The sequence below is a fragment of the Pecten maximus genome, chromosome 5, assembly GCF_902652985.1.
Source record: "Pecten maximus chromosome 5, xPecMax1.1, whole genome shotgun sequence".
Lineage (NCBI taxonomy): Eukaryota > Metazoa > Mollusca > Bivalvia > Pectinida > Pectinidae > Pecten > Pecten maximus.
The window spans coordinates 1,661,216-1,684,536 of NC_047019.1; the positions used below are offsets into that span (position 1 = coordinate 1,661,216).

Consider the following 23,321-nt stretch of genomic DNA (forward strand, 5'->3'; position numbering starts at 1 on the left):
TCGATTGGTTGAGTGTAAGACTAGTAAGCCAGAGGTCCCAGATTTGATCCCTAGCGGAGGCAGTGATTTGAATTTAATTAATCATACGCTCTGTTACAATATGTACTCTGAAGTTATGATAATAACGGTGTACCTAATGAGTGACCAGGGAGTGTCCAGGGACATTTTGCACGCCCAGGAATTCGTTATTGGAGATTTTTTGATTATTTTTTCTGTAACATACTTATGAGACCATTATCTAACACCGTGCAAAATTTCACTTCGATCAAATGATTTAATAATACGGAAATGCACCTCTGAAGTTGCAGTGCAGCGTGCACTCGGGTGTCGAGGGACATTTTGCACGCCCAGGAATTCGTTAATGAAGATTTTTTGATAATTTTTTCTGTAACATATTAATGACATCATTATCTAACACCATGCAAAATTTCACTTCGATCAAATGATTTTATAATACGAAAATGCACCACTAAATGTGCATTATAGCGTGCATTTGAGTGTCCAGGGCGTATTTTACACGCCCAGGAAGCCATTAATGAATATTTTTTGGTTATTTTTTCTGTAACATACAGATTATACCTTTATCTAATATCATGCAAAATTTCATTTCGATCAGACGAGTACATAATACTAAATTTTACCATTAAATCTTACGAAGTTACGATGAAGTTGTCCTGTATTACGGCTGCGGTTGGCACATGAGTGTCCAGGGAAGTTTTTACACGCCCAGGAAGCCGTTAATTTATATTTTTTGATTATTTTTTCTGTTACATACATATTATACCTTTATCTAACATCATGCAAAATTTCACTTCGATCAGACGAGTGCATAATACTAATTTTTACCATTAAATCTTACGAAGTTACATGGAAGTTGCCCTGTATTACGGCTGCGGTTGGCACATGAGTGTCCCGGGAGGTTTTTACACGCCCAGGAAGCCGTTAATTTATATTTCTTTATTATTTTTTCTGTAACATACAGATTATATATTTATCTAACACCATGCAAAATTTCACTTCGATCGGACGAGTGTATATTATTGTATTTTGTTACTGAATCCAGCCTTCGATGATCACTTCATTGTCCAGGCCATTTTATATCTACCTGTGATCTGACAAAGTAGCCCGTAGCGCCGCCCACCTGCGGTGTGACCGGTAATTGTATTGGTTTACATAACAACTTGACATGTCCCTGTTAATTGATCAATATAACATATTGCAACCCGGAATAAAATACAACTAAAAACTTACTATTTCATCAGTTACGATTATTCTTTCAGTTTCAGTTCCGTAATTAGAACGTTTAATAACATCGTAAACTTTGAGTTCTAAAATAAATACGAAAATCATACATTCCAAGTTAAATACTAACATTATTTTTTACAATATAAATAGTTTTAATGAGTGACAAACCCGCGTGTTCGGCTAATCTAGCTAGACACTAGCTAGATAACGTACAATCAGAGGCAAAAATATATTGTTTTAGTATTCTAGTACAATTAACGACTTAAAAATAAATATAGCAATTATTTATTAATCTCCTGCAAATCAAATAGAATATAACACATTATGACAGAATTAATTGTAACGTTATAACTCCGTTGCCATACCTGATAAATGTATTAAAATCGGCTATGGACTTATTTAACATGCCGTATTCTGGTTCGCCCAATAGGAGAAAGTCGGAGGTTTGATTTTTGCGGAAAGGTTATAACAATGTAAATTGTAAATAGAAAAACAACCAAGGACCTTTAAGGGTCGTTCAAGGATTACCACACATATAATCAGGAGAATTAATTTTAAAATTTGCTCTGAAAAGGTCATAGTTAAGAGAGCTAGCACGGTTCTTCAAACGGCTTTGCAGTATTTTTAACATGCGGGAGCCACACACCAAGATGCCTTTATTACTGGACACTTCCTAGGTATATTTCTTTTAATGAACTTCTAAGTAGACGAATCCTTTAATATCTGGATCGTTCCAGTTTGATGGACGACGGAAAGAAGGAAATACGCATATTTTCTAATCGAAAGTTAGGTTGTCTCAGATGATGGGAATTTAAAATATTACGGATTTCTGCTAATCTTTCTGGCATGATGTCACAAAAAACATTTATATCTATACTATTTTTGGTAGAGAAGAATAAAGACATTCTCTGCGTTTCTTCTACAAATCGGCAAAAGTTCCAGCCTGCGTTTCTTCTATAAATCGGCAAAAGTTCCAGCCTATCACAAGGAGACTTAACACGAACACACCGCAGCCTCCCAAAACACACATACGCACTCACCCCACGCATGCATGTCGCACGCACGGGAGGCTGTCCTTAAATGACCTTAGCTGTTAATAGGACGTTAAACAAAATAAATCAAACCAAATTATGTACACGTCTCTAATATGTCAATTGTGGAATTCCAAATCTGAAACCTGAAATAAAATACTTATAAAACGTATTATTTCATCAAAACCATGAATACATTCTTGCAATTTCGAAGTGATCAATAAATGCATTAATATTTTATAAAACAATAATTGACCGAGTCAAGTGAAAAAGATCATCTATCGGTGACTCCGCCCACCTGCGGTGTAGTCTAATTGGATTAGTTTATATAACTTTGGCGCCTGTCTAGCTGTCAACTAACCCGCGTCTCCGCCTCACTTGTGTTCAATGGAAGACGAGTGACAGGTGACGAAAGCCATCAGTAGGCGGAGTCACGTAACTCCCTCACCATCAGTTTGCTTATTTCTATTCTAATATAAAAAGAATATTTTGTTGCTACCAGAAACATGAAAAAATAAAGTCATTTTATTACCAAATGTAATTTTCTGCATCTTGTACTGCTGCAACAACACGTGTACAAAAATGACCGTTTGTTGCCCGAGTGAATAATCATCAATTACTCTTATTGATGACTACGTAATACCACCAATTGGCTTTTTGAAGTGCAAGTTCTATCGATTTAAGTTGTGCATTTTCGAGATTTTTTTAACACATTTCGTGAAGGGATCGGCTTTGAAAAGGGCCGTTTTTAGAGGTACTGATCGTTTATTGTCGGAACAATGTGGTAGGGTAGGGTTTATCTAGATCCCAAGAAGATGGTTCTAATCACACTAGGTATCAGCCCAATATGGTCGGATAAAAAATAAAATCAGTGGCCTTTTTATTTTGGATATAAGGGACTTAAGATTTTTAATTGATCTGTCCTTGGTTAAACAAATGTAGGAGTATAGTATGTCCCTGCATGTACAAACTTGTACACATTTATCTTCCCGAAATGGCACGAATTATCACTTTTTATTTCAGTTAAAATCCATCGACCGTTTTTTCTATTATTTGATACGAATCTCGTATCATGATTCACAATTTGGTTGCAGACTCTAACTTTGAAATACTGCAATACATTTTGACAGATCATAATATTTTTTACACGCGGACGCCTCTGTACACTCCATGTAAAACATTTATTTCATACAGTTTTCAATACCATTTCACATTCTTATCCCATATGCACGTTCTTTTTATCATTATATCAACAAGTTTTTATCAGTATTTCATTTCGAGTTTCAAACTCTGAAATAGATTTTGAAGAACTGTTGGATATAGGACAGTTTCCAATGCCAGTTGACTGTTTTAATTGTATTTCATTTCAGATTTCAAACTCTCTAATTTATATGATTATAATATACACGCATTTCAAAAGAATCATATGTTAGATATGATTTTTTTTCTTCCTTTAATTTCTCTTAAAAGTCTGTTGTCTAATACCTTTATTTAATACATTACTGTATCATTTTCTATGTTATACTACTTGTACTTATACTTCCTTGCTGTGTTAACAATCAATGTTTGAAATGAGAAAAACAATAAATAATATACTTACACAAAAGAAACATCTACATATGTGTACATGTATTTGTTTTAATTTACTTGTATACTTTAATTCTTACCACGTTGAAACAGAATACTTTAATTCTTACCACGTTGAAACAGAATCCCATTTTTTAGGCAAATATATCTTTTATAACCAAGAACATCAAAAACTTTATAATCATGACAAAACAGTGAATGTTGAATTTCTAAATTACTGTTATGATTCTAAATTTTATTTCTTAATGACAAAGGAGGAAGTACAGCTGGTTTTAGCTAGCACAATATTTAACCTTTTAAAGAAGAGACAGGACAGGAAAAAGGGTAAGAAATGCCAAGACAACTGCCAAAAAAATAAAAGTTTAGGATACTCTAAAAGTAAAATTTGTTTTTTTCAAAAGGTTTCATACAAAGTTTAAACACTCTAAAGGGAATATTGCAATAGAAAAAATATATACAAAATAAATTGATTGTAAGCTCTTATAAGATTTGTAATTATACTGTTAAAAGAAATAATGCTGCATATTAAAAACAAAAATCACACTGTACATAGCATTATTATCAGGCAATCCTGTCAGAATTTTTCACATCAGAATAGTTTTACAGCAGTTTATTAAAAAATGTAATTATATAAATATCCAATTGAACAATTTATCAATAACTAAGTAACTAACAACAACAAAAATTAACTAAAAGTCTAAAACAGTTAGTATATATAACTCATATAAAGGCATTCAATAAATAAATATCATAAAAAATAATACATTAATAAAGATGAATAGATCATGACTTACAATAATTACTATGCAAATTAAAATGCATGAATTGGTTAAGATATTAAGTTATTATCAAACATTTAATAAATAAATATCATAAAAAATAATACATGAATATAGATGAATCAATTATGAGTTACAACAATAACTATTATGCAAAGTACAATGCAGAAATTGGTTAAGATATTAAATCATCATCAAACATTGTGACATTATTCAGTAAAAAATACACATAACATAAGTTTTATAATAAATTACATCTTCATCTATAATCAAATAAATAATGTTTTAATGCAAAGTGAGGAAATTATTCCAAATAGTATATTCTGATTTTATACTTGAAAAACTTTATCATAAACAATATCTTAGAGTTAAGAAATAAAATAAAATTATGGAGAGTCAAAAAAATAAAGTAAATGTGTTACATATAGCCAATATATTAGTTATACTCATTTTAAAATAAATAAATAATGGACTCTTTGTAGAACCGCGTCCTCATCGCAGTCTGGTAACATTCTTATTTTAACAATAGAGTTACTTCCCTTCCAATCTTTGGAGTACACTACTTCGTAAGATTTAACGGTAAAATTTAGTATTATACACTCGTCCGATCGCAATGACATTTTGCATGGTGTTAGATAAAGGTATAATCTGTATGTTACAGAAATAATAATAAAAAAATATAAATCAACGACTTCCTGGGCGTGTAAAAACCTCCCTGGACACTCATGTGCTGACCGCAGCCGGGAAAACATTGCGACTTCATCGTAATTTCGCAAGATATAATGGTAAAATTTAGTATTATGGACTCGTCTGATCGCAATGACATTTTGCACGATGTTAGATAAAGGTTAAATCTGTATGTTACAGAAAAAAAAATCAAAAAATATATATCCAGGACTTCCTGGGCGTGAAAAGTACACCCTGGACACTCGCATGCCGACCGCAGCCGAAATACAGGGCAACTTCGTAAGATTTAATGGTAAAATTTAGTATTATGCACTCTTCTGATCGAAGTGAAATTTTGCACGATGTTAGATAAAGGTATAAGCTGTATGTTACAGAAAAAATAATAAAAAAATATAAATCAACGACTTCCTGGGCGTGAAAAATACGCCCGGGACACCCGAGTGCACGCTGCACTGCAACTTCATCGGTGCATTTTAATAATATGCAATGGTCCGATCGAAGTGAGATTTTGCATGGTGGTAGATAATGGGACAATATGTACGTTACAGAAAAAAAATTCAAAAAATCTTCATTAACGAATTCCTGGGCGTGAAAAGTATCTCCCTGGACACTCATTACTCCCTGGTCACTCATTAGGTACACCCGATAATAATGCAGCATTCCAATAAATTAAAGTGACACTTCTCCACTCTGAAGTTAAACATAAGCAGGACACCATAACTGGTCACATTATACTGACAACACCCAGCAGGACACCCCACTCAGACACATTATACCGACAACACCCAGCAGGACACCCCAAACGGTCATATTATACTGACAACACCCAGCAGGACACCCCAACTGTTCACATTATATTGACAACACCCAGCAGGACACTCCACTCGGTCACATTATACCGACAACACCCAGCAGGTCACCCCAACCGGTCATATTATACTGACAACACCAAGCAGGACACTCAACTCGGTCGAATTATAAACAAACATTAAACTTTTTAAAAGACCGGATATGTAGGTAATGACGAAATGATCCGGAACCTGGGTCCGATTTCCCGTTTGTGTCAGTCGAGCAACCAATTTCTCGTTATCAGATATTGTAAGTTCTGACCATTGCAGTGCCTTACATATGAAACATGTTTGTCTTGAAATGAGTCACACACCAAAACAAGGTGTACACTGTGTCATACGACATCAGTCCGACATGGCATCATGATCATGATCATCAGTGTTCGTCATCTTATATTGTTTCGATTGAGACTCAAGTATAGGTACATAAGAGCAAAATGTAACGTTCCATTCAACCTGATTAGAATAACGTGTTCCTAATTTAACGATAACTTACCGCTCCGTGCTATGAAAGGCTGTGTGATGTAAATAAAATATGCATTTTCGATCACGTAGGACCAATCGATTTTAAGCGTTAAGAACACCTTGATTTCGTTTTGGGTCAGAGTAAAAACTAGCCAAATTCTCAAAGATAATTGTCGGAATGGTTTACATATAAAAAATCTAAACGTGTTTTTTTGTTCTAGTACAAAATCCTTATTATATTTCATGCGAACTATATTCTGATATCATAATGTTGGTATATTTGTATTTGAATCATTAGATGATTTTGAAAAATGGAGTCTCCAATCCGTTGATTATCCGTAAGATTTATTCCCCTTTTAGCTTAGCCCAATATTGACCTTGCAGGGACTACTTGATTTAATTATTGCCAATTACTGCCTGCACTTCTGATGTTAAGATGGAAAACCACCAATGATAGATGATATCCATTTCTTATGAGTTGTTGGTGTGAGATTAATAGTATAATGCAAAAGAAAATAGAAATAACAAAAGAAAACTGAAACAAATTGAATGTTTTATATAACATGAGTCCACTGTTATTACATTCTCGTATGAAAAAAGTAGAACAGTAGTTGACAGTAGGCAAATCGAGGTGCGCCCCATCTAACACACATGCTTCGAAGGTTATACGAACTCTGAACGCCGGTACAGTAATTTAGCGAAACTTTCTGTACAATGGATCCGTCAAAGCGAGACGATATACTGAATCAAGCAAGACAAGAAATCGCATTAGCAAATGCACAAATGTTACTGCAGGTAATTATTTATAACCGTCAATGACGAAGATTGTAAAGTGTTACATCAGACACGTGGGTTCGACTACTGTTTTCACCAGGTACATATTTGCCGGTGCTTCGGTACTTATTCATCACGCATCACCAGTTACAATTATGTAGTATCCCCCAAAATCAATTCACAATCAATCAAGACGCCGACATAATAGGCCTATAACGTTATAATGTAAAGTGACAGTAGGCCGTACCCAAACCAGATTCGTTATACCCTGAGCAGGCTGGGGGATTTGGTTTGGTTTATTTTGTTTAACGTCCTATTAACAGCTAAGGTCATTTAAGGACGGCCTCGCGTGCGTGCGACATGCATGCGTGTGGTGAGTGCGTATGTGTGTTTTGGGAGGCTGCGGTATGTTCATGTTAATTCTCCTTGTGATAGGCCGGAACTTTTGCCGATTTATAGTGCTACCTCACTGAAGCATACCGCCGAAGACACTCAGCAGCACACCCCACCTGGTCACATTATACTGACAATGGGCGAACCAGTCGTCCCACTCCAAATATGCTGAGCGCTAAGCAGGAGTAGCAACTACCATTTTTAAAGACTCTCAGTCTGGCCATGTCTCGGCCAGGGGACAGAACCCAAAGCCTTCCTCACAGCGGCGAACGCTCAACCAAAGGCCAAAAGTGAGGCACTGTCAATGGAGACATTAGGAAGGAGAAAGTTGTTAAGAAAGAAGAGAAAAGATAAGATCCCAAGTTTAGTCGCCTCTTACGATCATGCAATGGGGGCAGCAGGTACAATTCTTATGCCCTACCTGCAGGGCAGAGGCTGGGGGAAACCGGCAACTTGTGTATAATTATTATTATCATTACTATAATATGCAACCTTGCCTTAAGAGTTCATACAACTAAATAACTTATTTTATGTTATCACTAGTGAAACATCCCTTCATTCGCTCATTTGAAGTTCAAATGATGTGAAATTTGTATCAAATTAAAGCAGTTTTTTCTATCGGATAAATGTTGTTATTGTATAGGTTTAATGGCATATAAGAGCACACGGGTACTCGAAAGATGGTAACTCTGACATTTACATGCACTGGGGAACCCCCACCTGGGGAATTTTCGCCTTTTTACACCTGGATTCCCTACATCATTCTATTTTCGGTAGGAGTATATTTTTGATTTTCTAAATCTCGAGACCCTACTCTTTATTCACGTATATAAAAAGTACCCATTTCATATGTTATTTATTCAGAAAAACAGCTACAAACCTAACAAACACATTTTCTTTAAGGACTTTGTTCAGGTGAAACACCAGCTGATTGGCTGATTTAGTTGTGTGAGTCCTTTAAGAGCATTTCTTTGTCTTTTCTTTAGCCGTAAACTCATAAGAATTCATCTATAATGTTCTACAGACAAAATGTTTATATATATATATTTAAGTCACAAGAACCTGCGTTCAGCATTTTCGATTGCCCCCCCCCTTTTTTTTTTTTTCCCTTTTTTTTACCCCTTTTTCCCCCCCCCTTTTTTTTTATTCCCTTTTTTTTTCCCCCCTTTTTTTTTTTCTTTAAATTTTTTTTTTAAACCCCGGGAGTCTTTTTTTTTTTTTTTTCCTTTTTTTTTCTTTTTTATTTTCCTTTTTTTTTTTCTTTTTCCTGATTTTTTTTTTCCCCAAAACCCTTTTTTGTGTTTTTCGGAAATTTCCCCCCCCCTTTTTTGGCCCCCAAAAAACCCTTAGGGTTTTTTTTTTTGGGTTTTTTACCCTTTGTTTAAATCCCCCCTTTTTTTTTTCCCCTTTTTTTTTTATTTTTTTAAAACCCCCTTTTTTATTTTCCCCCTTTTTTTTTTTGTCTATTCCTTGTTTTAGTTTCATGGTTAAAACCCTTCGGGATTTACAGTGTTAAATTCTTTTTTCGTCTTTAAAAAAAAGTTTTTTTTGGCTTTTTTTCTTTTATTTTCAGGGAAAAAAATTTTTTTGATTTTACCCCCCTGCTTTTTTTTTTTCCCCACCTTAAAAACTTGTGTTGTTTTTTTTTGGCTTAAAATCTTCGGGTTTTTGTTTCATCAAAACCTTCCCTTTATTTTTTCTTTCCTGCGTGTTTTTTTAAAATCCCGTTTGATTTTCAGGGAAATCCCGTTTTTTTTTTCCTTTGTTTGTTTAATTATCCTTCCCTTTTTTTTTTTTATTCCCCTTTGGGTTTTTGGTTTTTTCCGTTTTTTTAAATTTCCCCCTTTTTTTGTTTCTCTAAAATCCTGCGTTTTTTAAAAAAATCATTACTTTTTTTTAAAATTTTAAATCCTTGGGTTTTTTTTTTTCCTTTTTTTGTTTCCCCTCTTTTATTTTTTTTGTTTTTCTTTTCCTTCTTTTTTTTCCCCCCTTTTTTCCCTTTTTTTTTTTCCCCCCCTTTTTTTATTTTTTATTTTTTTTTAAATTTTTCCCCCTTTTTTGATTCTTTTTTTTTTTTTTTTTCCAAAAACCCCCTTTTGGGTTTTATTGTTTTACCTGCCCCCCATTCTCCTCCGGACTTTCCATTTTATCTAACCCACTCATAGCCGGCCCCCAGCCCCCGCCCTTTCGCCGGCCCGTGTCCCACCCTATCTCGTACAACACTTGTCTGGGGGGAACAATTACCCCTTGGGCTTCATCTTTAAAATTTCAAATCCAATTTTATCGCCTCACCTTGGGGCCCATTTTCCCACCTGCGGGAAACGGGGAAACCGACCTAAATTTTTTCCATATATGCCTTGCTTGGTTCTCACTTAACTTATTTTATGTTTCACTATGACACTCCCTTCATTCGCTCATTTGAAGTTCAATGATTAAAATTTTATCAAATTAAAGCAGTTTTTTCTATCGGATAAATGTTGTTATTGTATAGGTTTAATGGCATATAAGAGCACACGGGTACTCGAAAGATGGTAACTCTGACATTTACATGCACTGGGGAACCCCCACCTGGGGAATTTTCGCCTTTTTACACCTGGATTCCCTACGTCATTCTATTTTCGGTTGGAGTATATTTTTGATTTTCTAAATCTCGAGACCCTACTCTTTATTCACGTATATAAAAAGTACCCATTTCATATGTTATTTATTCAGAAAAACAGCTACAAACCTAACAAACACATTTTCTTTAAGGACTTTGTTCAGGTGAAACACCAGCTGATTGGCTGATTTAGTTGTGCGAGTCCTTTAAGAGCATTCTTTGTCTTTTCTTTAGCCGTAAACTCATAAGAATTCATCTATAATGTTCTACAGACAAAATGTTTATATATATATATTTAAGTCACAAGAACCTGCGTTCAGCAGTTTTCATGATGTAGCAGATTGTCTCCCTTGATTTGCTGGCACCCCTGACATGTGCCAATAGTAACAGTGACCTCACCTGAGTTGAAGCCCTTCTTTACCTATCAGTTATAAATTTATATTAGTTTTTCACGATTGTTGCACTTGTGATACACTTACCTTCAATAAACTAATGCTTTAAAACCGAGTGCCTCCAATGTCATTCTAATTCTATGATGTTAAAATGGTGCTATAAATCACTGTCGTGTTGATGTTTACAGTGCTATAAATCACTGTCGTGTTGATGTTTACAGTGCTATAAATCACTGTCGTGTTGATGTTTACAGTGCTATAAATCACTGTCGTGTTGATGTTTACAGTGCTATAAATCACTGTCGTGTTGATGTTTACAGTGCTATAAATCACTGTCGTGTTGATGTTTACAGTGCTATAAATCACTGTCGTGTTGATGTTTACGGACCTATAAATCACTGTCGTGTTGATGTTTACAGTGCTATAAATCACTGTCGTGTTGATGTTTACAGTGCTATAAATCACTGTCGTGTTGATGTTTACAGTGCTATAAATCACTGTCGTGTTGATGTTTACGGACCTATAAATCACTGTCGTGTTGATGTTTACAGTGCTATAAATCACTGTCGTGTTGATGTTTACAGTGCTATAAATCACTGTCCTGTTGATGTTTACGGACCTATAAATCACTGTCGTGTTGATGTTTACAGTGCTATAAATCACTGTCCTGTTGATGTTTACAGTGCTATAAATCACTGTCCTGTTGATGTTTACATTACTATAAATCACTGTCGTGTTGATGTTTACATTACTATAAATCACTGTCGTGTTGATGTTAAAATGGTGCTATAAATCACTGTCGTGTTGATGTTTATAGTGCTATAAATCACTGTCGTGTTGATGTTTACAGTGCTATAAATCACTGTCGTGTTGATGTTTACAGTGCTATAAATCACTGTCGTGTTGATGTTTACAGTGCTATAAATCACTGTCGTGTTGATGTTGACAGTGCTATAAATCACTGTCGTGTTGATGTTGACAGTGCTATAAATCACTGTCGTGTTGATGTTTATAGTGCTATAAATCACTGTCGTGTTGATGTTTACAGTGCTATAAATCACTGTCGTGTTGATGTTTACAGTGCTATAAATCACTGTCGTGTTGATGTTACTGTCGTGTTGATGTTTACGGACCTATAAATCACTGTCGTGTTGATGTTTACAGTGCTATAAATCACTGTCGTGTTGATGTTTACAGTGCTATAAATCACTGTCCTGTTCATGTTTACGGACCTATAAATCACTGTCGTGTTGATGTTTACAGTGCTATAAATCACTGTCGTGTTGATGTTTACAGTGCTATAAATCACTGTCCTGTTGATGTTTACATTACTATAAATCACTGTCGTGTTGATGTTTCATTACTATAAATCACTGTCGTGTTGATGTTAAAATGGTGCTATAAATCACTGTCGTGTTGATGTTTATAGTGTTATAAATCACTGTCGTGTCGATGTTTACGGACCTATAAATCACTGTCCTGTTGATGTTTACATTACTATAAATCACTGTCGTGTTGATGTTAAAATGGTGCTATAAATCACTGTCGTGTTGATGTTTATAGTGTTATAAATCACTGTCGTGTTGATGTTTACGGACCTATAAATCCATGTCGTGTTGATGTTTACAGTGCTATAAATCATTGTCGTGTTGATGTTTACAGTGTTATAAATCACGGTCATGTTGATGTTTACAGTGTTATAAATCAACGTTGTGTTTATATTAACACAATGCACTCAATATTGTAGAAAATTCATATGAATCAGAAAATTGATTTTTTTTTTAAATTTTATTTTCTTTGATGTTTTTCAGACCATTGCTGATAAATGTTTTAGAAAATGTGTGTACAAACCAGGAACATCACTAGATAATTCAGAACAGGTAAGTTAGTGACAATGTGTGTACAAGTCAGGAACCTCAGAACAGGTATGACAATGTGTGTACAAACCAGGAACCTCAGAACAGGTATGACAATGTGTGTACAAGTCAGGAACCTCAGAACAGGTATGACAATGTGTGTACAAGTCAGGAACCTCAGAACAGGTATGACAATGTGTGTACAAGTCAGGAACCTCAGAACAGGTATGACAATGTGTGTACAAACCAGGAACCTCAGAACAGGTATGACAATGTGTGTACAAGTCAGGAACCTCAGAACAGGTATGACAATGTGTGTAAAAGTCAGGAACCTCAGAACAGGTATGACAATGTGTGTAAAAGTCAGGAACCTCAGAACAGGTATGACAATATGTGTACAAACCAGGAACCTCAGAACAGGTATGACAATGTGTGTACAAGTCAGGAACCTCAGAACAGGTATGACAATGTGTGTACAAACCAGGAACCTCAGAACAGGTATGACAATGTGTGTACAAGTCAGGAACCTCAGAACAGGTATGACAATGTGTGTACAAGTCAGGAACCTCAGAACAGGTATGACAATGTGTGTACAAACCAGGAACCTCAGAACAGGTATGACAATGTGTGTAAAAGTCAGGAACCTCAGAACAGGTATGACAATGTGTGTAAAAGTCAGGAACCTCAGAACAGGTATGACAATGTGTGTAAAAGTCAGGAACCTCAGAACAGGTATGACAATGTGTGTACAAACCAGGAACCTCAGAACAGGTATGACAATGTGTGTACAAGTCAGGAACCTCAGAACAGGTATGACAATGTGTGTACAAGTCAGGAACCTCAGAACAGGTATGACAATGTGTGTACAAACCAGGAACCTCAGAACAGGTATGACAATGTGTGTAAAAGTCAGGAACCTCAGAACAGGTATGACAATGTGTGTACAAGTCAGGAACCTCAGAACAGGTATGACAATGTGTGTACAAGTCAGGAACCTCAGAACAGGTATGACAATGTGTGTACAAACCAGGAACCTCAGAACAGGTATGACAATGTGTGTACAAGTCAGGAACCTCAGAACAGGTATGACAATGTGTGTACAAGTCAGGAACCTCAGAACAGGTATGACAATGTGTGTACAAGCCATGGACCTTAGTACAGGTACAACTGTAAGTTATTTACAATTTGTATAATTAGCTAAAACAAAAAAAAACAAGAAAATCACCCCATTGAATACTCGACTTTGGCTTCCTCACTGCTGTTAGGAAAAAAGAGGCTTTTTTTCATTTGCTTTTATTTGGTGTTGGTTTTAAATATATTTATGTATTTTTGTTTACTTTTCAGAAATGTGTGGCAATGTGCATGGACAGATATATGGATACATGGGACCTAACAGCAAAAACATATGCCAGTCGACTACAGCGGGAGATGTCATAGAACACTGTGTAACATTATAGAGAGTGGATGTATTATTGTGTGAACACATACAAATGGGATGAATAGGATCACTATCGGAAGTTATAATAGCACCAGGGACGTACATAGATGTATGTACTGATTAATCTGGGACTACATCGATAAACCAGGGACATACATCGATAAACCAGGGACATACATAGATAAACCAGGGATGTACATCGATAAACCAGGGACGTACATAGATAAACCAGGGACGTACATCGATAAATCAAGGACGTACATAGATGTATGTACTGATTAACCAGGGACGTACATAGATAAACCAAGGACGTACATAGATAAACCAGGGACGTACATAGATAAACCAGGGACGTACATAGATAAACCAAGGACGTACATAGATAAACAAGGGATGTACATAGATAAACCAGGGACGTACATAGATAAACCAGGGACGTACATCGATAAACCAGGGACGTACATCGATAAACCAGGGACGTACATAGATAAACCAGGGACATACATTGATAAACCAGGGACATACATAGATAAACCAAGGATGTACATAGATAAACCAGGGACGTACATCGACAAACCAAGGACGTACATAGATAAACCAGGGACGTACATAGATAAACCAGGGACGTACATAGATAAACCAGGGACGTACATAGATAAACCAAGGACGTACATAGATGTATGTACTGATTAATCTGGGACGTACATCGACAAACCAAGGACGTACATAGATAAACCAAGGATGTACATAGATTAACCAGGGACGTACATAGATAAACCAGGGACGTACATAGATAAACAAGGGACGTACATAGATAAACCAGGGACGTACATAGATAAACAAGGGACGTACATAGATAAACAAGGGACGTACATAGATAAACCAGGGACGTACATAGATAAACAAGGGACGTACATAGATAAACAAGGGACGTACATAGATAAACCAGGGACGTACATAGATAAACCAGGGACGTACATAGATAAACCAGGGACGTACATAGATAAACCAGGGACGTACATAGATAAACCAAGGATGTACATAGATTAACCAGGGACGTACATAGATAAACCAGGGACGTACATAGATAAACCAGGGACGTACATAGATAAACCAGGGACGTACATAGATAAACCAGGGACGTACATAGATAAACCAGGGACGTACATAGATAAACAAGGGATGTACATAGATGTATGTACTGATTAACCAGGGACGTACATAGATAAACCAAGGACGTACATAGATAAACCAAGGACGTACATAGATAAACCAGGGACGTACATAGATAAACCAGGGACGTACATAGATAAACCAGGGACGTACATAGATAAACAAGGGATGTACATAGATAAACCAGGGACGTACATAGATAAACCAGGGACGTACATCGATAAACCAGGGACGTACATAGATAAACCAGGGACGTACATAGATAAACCAAGGACGTACATAGATAAACCAGGGACGTACATAGATAAACCAAGGATGTACATAGATAAACCAGGGACGTACATAGACAAACCTGGTACGTACATAGATAAACCAGGGACGTAAATAGATAAACCAGGGACGTACATAGATAAACCAGGGACGTACATAGATAAACAAGGGACGTACATAGATAAACCAAGGACGTACATAGATAAACCAGGGACGTACATAGATAAACCAAGGACGTACATAGATAAACCAGGGACATACATAGATAAACCAGGGACGTACATAGATAAACCAGGGACGTACATAGATAAACCAGGGACGTACATAGATGTATGTACTGATTAACCAGGGACGTACATAGATAAACCAGGGACGTACATAGATAAACCAGGGACGTACATAGATAAACTAGGGACGTACATAGATAAACCAGGGACGTACATTTATAAACCAGGGACGTACATATGTATATGTATGTCCCTGAATAAACATAAGGTATTAGTTTGGGATGTCCAGCGACTAGTGCCCTACATAAGGTATTAGTTTGGGAGGTCCAGAGACTAGTGCCCTACACAAGGTATTAGTTTGGGATGTCCAGAGACTAGTGCCCTACATAAGGTATTAGTTTGGGAGGTCCAGAGACTAGTGCCCTACATAAGGTATTAGTTTGGGATGTCCAGAGACTAGTGCCCTACACGACATCAAGGCTAGCAGCTGAAGTTTACAGCTGAAGTTTTGGTTCGGTGAAGTTTTATGAACAGAAACTTTTAGTGATCATCATCGACAGATGTTTTTTGTAATATATACCGTGTCCAGTATGTTTTGAATACACATTGTGACAGAATTACATGTTACTCGATATATCAAATACATTTACAGATAATCCCATAAAATGTGAAAGTTTTACCTGTTATGTAATGGTTAGTAAAGAGACAAGTTCCATTGGGGTACACGTAATGTAAAAATATCAGGTAGCTTGGCATTCTGTGGTAGGAACAGAATTATTTTATATTGAATTAACCAGGTATTGAATTAAAGTGTATAGTTTGTTGATTGACAAGCTTGTGTTTGATGATATATGGTGATTTAGTTGTATTTTACCAAGATGATGTGAGACTGTGTTAGACCAAGTAAGAACATCTATTACGGGCGAGAATAAAGGGTGTACATGATATAGGGATGTGGTCAGTGAGATGTGGACATCACTCGACCTCTAATGGGCGCCATTTGACTAAAGGGTGTACGTGTTATAGGGATGTGGTCAGTGAGATGTGGACATCACCCTCTAATTGGCGCCATTTGACTAAAGGGTGTACGTGAAATAGGGATGTGGTCAGTGAGATGTGGACATCACTCGACCTCTAATGGGTGCCATTTGACTAAGATATGTGCCTGGTGTGCTTCTGATCAACTGTCAGAAGTCTTGGTGCCCTTCGAGCCGAAAGCTTTTTTATTGCAAGATCCTTGGTCAGAATGGAATGTACTCCTCTCTGTGAAATACCAATTATACTGGATATATATCTTTCTGTGACTCGTCTGTCAGTCATAACAATATCATGAACAATATTGACCATTTCTGGGGCTGCAACATTGACAGGCCATCCAGGACGGGGTCATCCTCATGGCTCTGTCGGCCACGCTTAAATTCCGCCACCCACCTTTTGACTGAAGCATATGAAGGGGTATCTTTCCCTAGTGTTGCTAGCATATCATCATGGATACCCTTAGGTAAAAAAAATAATGGATTACTGCTCTTTCACCTCTTGTCTTGTTTATTTTAAAGTGCTACCTCGTCGATATAAACTAACCAAATGAGACCAGTCCTTGGGTACATGGCCCCTATATAGTCAGAGAATAGTAGGACTTAAAAAGAACATCCTTGAGTACCTCCTTCAATACGAGACTCACAACATATCAATCAATCCTCGTATGTCTTTAGCCGACGCATGATACTGATGACGTAACAGACATAACATGTAGAATCTCTAGACACCTGGAGACGTTCGGATACAGTGTCAAACAATCTAGACGCCGACGAATAGACCTACATTAATTGCAGGTTAATGTAAAGGTTTGATGGGAAACCATCCACAGGAATTTCAACATTTTTAAATATTATTATTAAAACAATATTTGTTTGAAAATGATCTAATGAAAATTTAAAAAAAAAAAGTTATTTTGACAAAATGACATGGACGCCCCTACGCCTGGCTACGCGCCTGCCTTTACAGTAATACTGGATCATTCCACAGTTTGGTGGACGACGGAAAGAAGGAATTATGCATATTTTATAACCGAAAGTTAGGTTGTTTCAGATGATGGGAATTTAAAATATTACGGATTTCTGGCATGATAACACAAAGAAAATTTAGATCTATACCATTTATGATGGAGAAGAATAAAGACATGCTCTGTGTTTCCTATGAACACGTATCTAATATGTTAATTACGGAAATTCAAATCTGAAACCAGAAATAAAAAAACTTATAAAAACTAAGAATTTTATCATGACCATGAATACATACATACAATTTCGAAGTGATCAATAAATGCATTAATATTAAATATAACAATCACTGAGACAAATGGCAATCTCTGACATGACAGATCATCTATCCGTGACTCCGCCCACCTGCGGTGTAGTCTAATTGGATTAGTTTATATAACTTTGGCGCCTGTCTAGCTGTCAACTAACCCGCGTCTCCGCCTACTTGTGTTCAATGGAAGACGGTGACGGGTGACGAAATCTATCAATAGGCGGAGTCACGTAACTAACAAATTAGGTGTCGTGCTGTTTGTCCCACATCTTCAGTTTGATTATTCTGTTGCTACCAGAAACATAGAAATAAAGTCAGTTTATTGCCAAATGTAATATTCTCCATCTTGTACTGCTGCAACAACGTTAACACGTGTACAAAAATGACCGTTTGTTGTTCGAGTGAATAATCATCAATTACTATTATTGATGACTACGTAATACGTACGATTGGTGTTGTTGTTTTTTTTTGTTTTTTTTTTCGTAAATGGCAAAATTTGGAGTTGAAGATCATGGAGTTTACAAAGTTTGAAATAAACGTGTCCTTTGTTCTTTCACGTTTTTTTTACCAATAATTCAGATCATTTAAGTCCACATTACATGTTATGTATATAGAATATCTTTGTTACAATAGGTTTCTATATTCATTTGAAGGGGCTAGCTTAAAGGGGCCATTCCTTCGGTGGGACATCAGAGCAGAGTTATGTCTCTGATGAGAGATACGCCCAATTTCTTTTTGATGAGATCTATGTCCGAACGGTGGTTATCTGAGTGTATGTGCCTTCAATGAAATGAAATTAACGCCGAAAAGTACAGGGAAAAGGCGTGTCGTATACAAATACCGTATGTCTTTGCGGTAATAAGTGATACTTCAGGTCGAATTGAGAATTTTCAGGACTTAATACTCCAAGAACTTTGGTTTATCTTGAGAGTATAACTGCCGTATCAGTGTAAAGATTATAACTTTAATTTTGACGGCCTAACTTTTTTTCTTTTTCTTTTCATTTTTTTTTATTTTGTAATTATTACAGAAAAAGATAAGTATCATCTGTGTATAACAGGACAAAAATTTCAGGAACCAGATGGTATTGACAGAGACATATTTTTATATACATATGTCTCTGGTATTGATCACTGTATAAATGCAGCCCAGATCACATGACGTCACTTCCGTCAGCGTCACAATCAGGTGAATCAAACTTAGCAAAGATTTCGACTTGGAACAATCGCGTAATTATGACGTCATTTTGGTGCTTTGTTGATCATAGTCACGCCGAGGCTTTGTATTACACATCAATTTGAATGCAAACCAAGCACTACAATGAAATCGATTTCACATGTGCTGTTCTTTCAATTGAACAAACAGGGGAATAGCTGAACTTAAAACCCAGATTTAGCAAAGAGAAAGTGAAGTTAAACGTATCTTAATGTAAATATAACAATTTAAAGTTTGTTAGATTGTATTTATTGTCAATATCAATGCAATCTGTGTGACAGATAAATATTCATGACGCCCTACCTAACGGGCGTCATTCTATTTATCTGTCACCCAGATTGCATTGATATTGACAACAAATACAATCTACCAAGCGTTTAATTGTTAAATATATAATTGGGAAATGGCTTCATATAAGTTTGAAAGCCTTTGCCCAATCCTTTTGTATATATTGATGCAAATAAAACATGTTTTAATCAAATCTAAAAATAATATGGCCGAAAGTTGAAGCTTAATATATATAAACGGTCACGCACGCGTAACACACTGCGATCTCCGATTTCTGATCCGTTAGCGAAAAAAAATGTTTTAAAAGTCTTTTATTTTTGTTTTAGTGTTGACTTTATAAATATGGTGTATTAACAAAAAGTCAATAACTTTCTCTACACGAGCAAGTTACAAACTTTCGTTATTAGCCCACCGATTACGAGTAACCGAGAGCTAATGCTGTCACACCGGCGTCGGCGTCGGCGTCCCACCCCAAAACTTCAAAGTTTTTGGGGTAAGTTTTTGGAAAGCTTGTAAGTCTAAAAGTATACACCTCATGCCCTTCTAAATTGGTTTATACATTCATTAGAGGTCTAGGAGTGATGTTATGGCAAAATCATGCAGAAAAAAATTGTGATTTTTTTGGGCATTTTACAATTTAGTGGACTTACTTTTTTGACACAAAAACTAATTTTAAAGATTTTGGGGGTTAGTTTTGGAAAGCTTGCAAGTCCACACCCTTATTATATATATTTATTATGTAACATACAATTTCAAAATGACATGCTTATACATACATAAAAATGAATGCATAGTGTGATTGCCGCCGCCGGTGAGCTTTCGCAATCATTGATTGCACTTGTTATTCTCGCACATGAAAGTCACGTCAGATATAACTTTGAATGCTTCGATGAATTCGTGCAAATTACTGTCAAGAAAACGATCCCGAATGATTGCAAGGCCTCGCCTGGAACCCCCTACCAGGGCGCTGCCCTGGACCCACTGGGGGCCTTGGCCCCAAGACCCCTCGTCAAATTTTTTTTTTAAAAAATAGACTCGCGCCTATGGTGCTCGCATTATCACTAAACTACCGGACCCTCCTTTCTAAAATCCTGGATCCGCGCCTGGCAAATGGTTCCCCCTGGAACCCCCTACCAGGCGGCCCCCAGACCCCTCGCCAAAAAACAAAAGGCTCGCATTATCACTAAATTACTGGACCCCCCCCCCCCCCCTTTCGAAAATCCTGGATCCGCGCCTGAATTTAGTATTATACACCCGTCCGATCGAAGTTGAAAAATTGATAAATTATCTCGATATGCCGTCATAAAATATCGCCCCTTGTCGCAATACAATGTAGATCCGAGATTTTGGGTCATGGATTGTGACTAGAGTTATTTCCCTTACTCCACAGTGACCCTCTCTGGATACGGTGATATCGATTAGGCAAAGCCGGGGTATTTCGTTGTACTAACCTGAATTTTACCTAAACTCAAGAACACATATCGAGCTATATATGACTTCCACCATGACATCATCATTATATACAGTTCATTTTAACTTTGTTAGCACTTGTGTAAATGTAACCTGATAGTTAATATAGACATTGATGAATTATCTCGGCAGGCTGATCTGTATATCTGAGGTTTTTGGTCACGATTTCTGTCTAGAACAATCGGTTATTTCCCTTACTTCACAAGGAACGTATTGATATGTCTGTTCACAGGGGCACGTTACAATAATAATACATGAAAGGATTAAACATGTATGTAGGTCAGTATAAACATGTATGTAGGTCAGTATAAACATGTATGTAGGTCAGTATAAACATGTATGTAGGTCAGTATAAACAACCACAGGGGCACGTTACAATAATAATACATGAAATGATTAAAAATGTATGTAGGTCAGTATAAACATGTATGTAGGTCAGTATAAACAACCACAGGGGCACGTTACAATAATAATACATGAAATGATTAAAAATGTATGTAGGTCAGTATAAAAATGTATGTAGGTCAGTATAAACATGTATGTAGGTCAATATAAACATGTATGTAGGTCGGTATAGACATGTCTGTAGGTCGGTATAAACATGTATGAAGGTCAGTATAAACATGTATGTAGGTCAGTATAAACATGTATGTAGGTCAGTATAAACATGTATGTAGGTCAGTATAAACATGTATGTAGGTCAGTATAAACATGTATGTAGGTCAGTATAAACATGTATGTAGGTCAGTATAAACATGTATGTAGGTCAGTATAAACAACCACAGGGGCACGTTACAATAATAATACATGAAATGATTAAAAATGTATGTAGGTCAGTATATACATAACACATGTTTATACTGACCTACATACATGTTTATACTGACCTACATACATTTTAATCATTTCATGTATTATTATTGTAACGTGCCACTGTGGTCTGATAGACCATGATACATGTACGTATGGTCGAGCACATATCGACATTATCTCGACGTGTTTCAAACATGCAAAATAAGGTTAAGTCACAGCGAAAACGATTATTTCAAGTTCTGTACAAGGCTGGTCGTCAGAAACAGGACAACCAAACTACTTGGACATATTTTAAAGCTTATTGGACAAAAGCAGGATTTCCTGTTTTGAGAGTAAATTTCGTGCAGAAATTAAATTATGGCTGTCCATAAATTGACTTATGAATGTGCATGAATTGAATTATAGATGTGCGTATATTGAATTATGGCTGTCCATAAATTGAAGTACGGATATCCATAATTTGAAATACGATTATTCATCAACTTTATTTCTGCTGCCTAGCAAGTTATTGATAACAATTGATCGATAACTACACTAGTATCAAAGTCTTAAAAACTGAATTAGTGGTATGATGAATAAAAAGAAGAAAGTTTGACAATGTTGACGTGACGTAATTGAATTGTCGACCTGTTGCTATGGTGTTGCTGCCGTGACGTCATACAATTGTGAAGAACGTGTGTAAAGAGCAGTTTTAGTTTGTGTTGTTACACCAGGGTTAGATAAGAAAATCTAACGTCGGTAGAATCATGGATATTAAAAAGAACAACGTTTTCAGCACCAGCGAAACAGCGTCGATATCAGCAGGAAATATGACATAGCCACACAACGTCGGGTCAGGTGAAAACATGACATAGCCACACAACGTCGGGTCAGGTGAAAACATGACATAGCCACACAACGTCGGGTCAGGTGAAAACATGACATAGCCACACAACGTCAGGACGAGTGAAAACATGACATAGCCACACAACGTCGGGACCAATGAAAGATGACATAGCCACACAACGTCAGGACGAGTGAAAACATTACATAGCTACAGAACGTCTGGACGAGTAAAAACATGACATAGTCGCACAACGTCAGGACGAGTGAAAACATGACATGGCCACACAACGTCGGGACGAGTGAAAACATGACATGGCCACACAACGTCGGGACGAATGAAAACATGACATAGCCACACAACGTCGGGACGGGTGAAAACATGACATAGTCACAACGTCTGGACGATTGAAAACATGACATGGCCACACAACGTCAGGACGAGTGAAAATATGACATAGCCACACAACGTCAGGACGAGTGAAAAACATGACATAGCCACACAACGTTAGGACGAGTGAAAAACATGACATAGCCACACAACGTCAGGACGAGTGAAAATATGACATAGCCACACAACGTTAGGACGAGTGAAAAAACATGACATGGCCACACAACGTCTGGACGAGTGAAAACATG

General features: G+C 36.5%; 2 protein-coding genes across 15 annotated transcripts in view; one reads left to right on the plus strand and one right to left on the minus strand.

Moving 5' to 3' along the window:
- LOC117326810 (protein dopey-1-like) overlaps positions 1-6,748 on the minus strand; it is a 67,707-nt gene extending 60,959 nt beyond the window's left edge. Inside the window, 1 exon segment of the mRNA XM_033883532.1 lies at positions 6,674-6,748. The gene's annotated coding sequence lies outside the window, so the exon portion shown is untranslated.
- A 499-nt stretch (positions 6,749-7,247) lies between these two features.
- On the plus strand, positions 7,248-16,614 carry LOC117326811 (mitochondrial import inner membrane translocase subunit Tim13-B-like). 14 transcript variants are annotated; one of them, XM_033883541.1, is made up of 7 exons: positions 13,613-13,622; positions 14,001-14,334; positions 14,389-14,766; positions 14,863-15,114; positions 15,358-15,483; positions 15,979-16,032; positions 16,074-16,614. In XM_033883541.1, the coding sequence occupies exons 2-7, from the start codon at positions 14,287-14,289 to the stop codon at positions 16,119-16,121; spliced, it is 906 nt and encodes a 301-aa protein (XP_033739432.1). In that variant the 5' UTR covers positions 13,613-13,622; positions 14,001-14,286; the 3' UTR covers positions 16,122-16,614. The 14 variants fall into 14 exon arrangements, with proteins under 14 accessions (XP_033739438.1, XP_033739432.1, XP_033739433.1 ...); XM_033883542.1 differs by having other exon boundaries at positions 16,115-16,614; XM_033883543.1 differs by having other exon boundaries at positions 16,000-16,032.
- Positions 16,615-23,321: the final 6,707 nt, after the last annotated feature.

What these genes read in the sequence shown, in the direction of transcription:
- LOC117326811 (XM_033883534.1), top strand. Translation starts at nt 14,287, where the DNA reads ATGTACATCGATAAACCAGGGACGTACATAGATAAACCAGGGACGTAC. An exon ending in TAAACCAGGGACGTACATCG is followed by an intron (nt 14,339 to 14,392) that starts ATAAATCAAGGA and finishes GGACGTACATAG; the next exon opens with ATAAACCAAGGACGTACATA. An exon ending in TAGATAAACCAGGGACGTAC is followed by an intron (nt 15,115 to 15,357) that starts ATAGATAAACCA and finishes CCAAGGACGTAC; the next exon opens with ATAGATAAACCAGGGACGTA.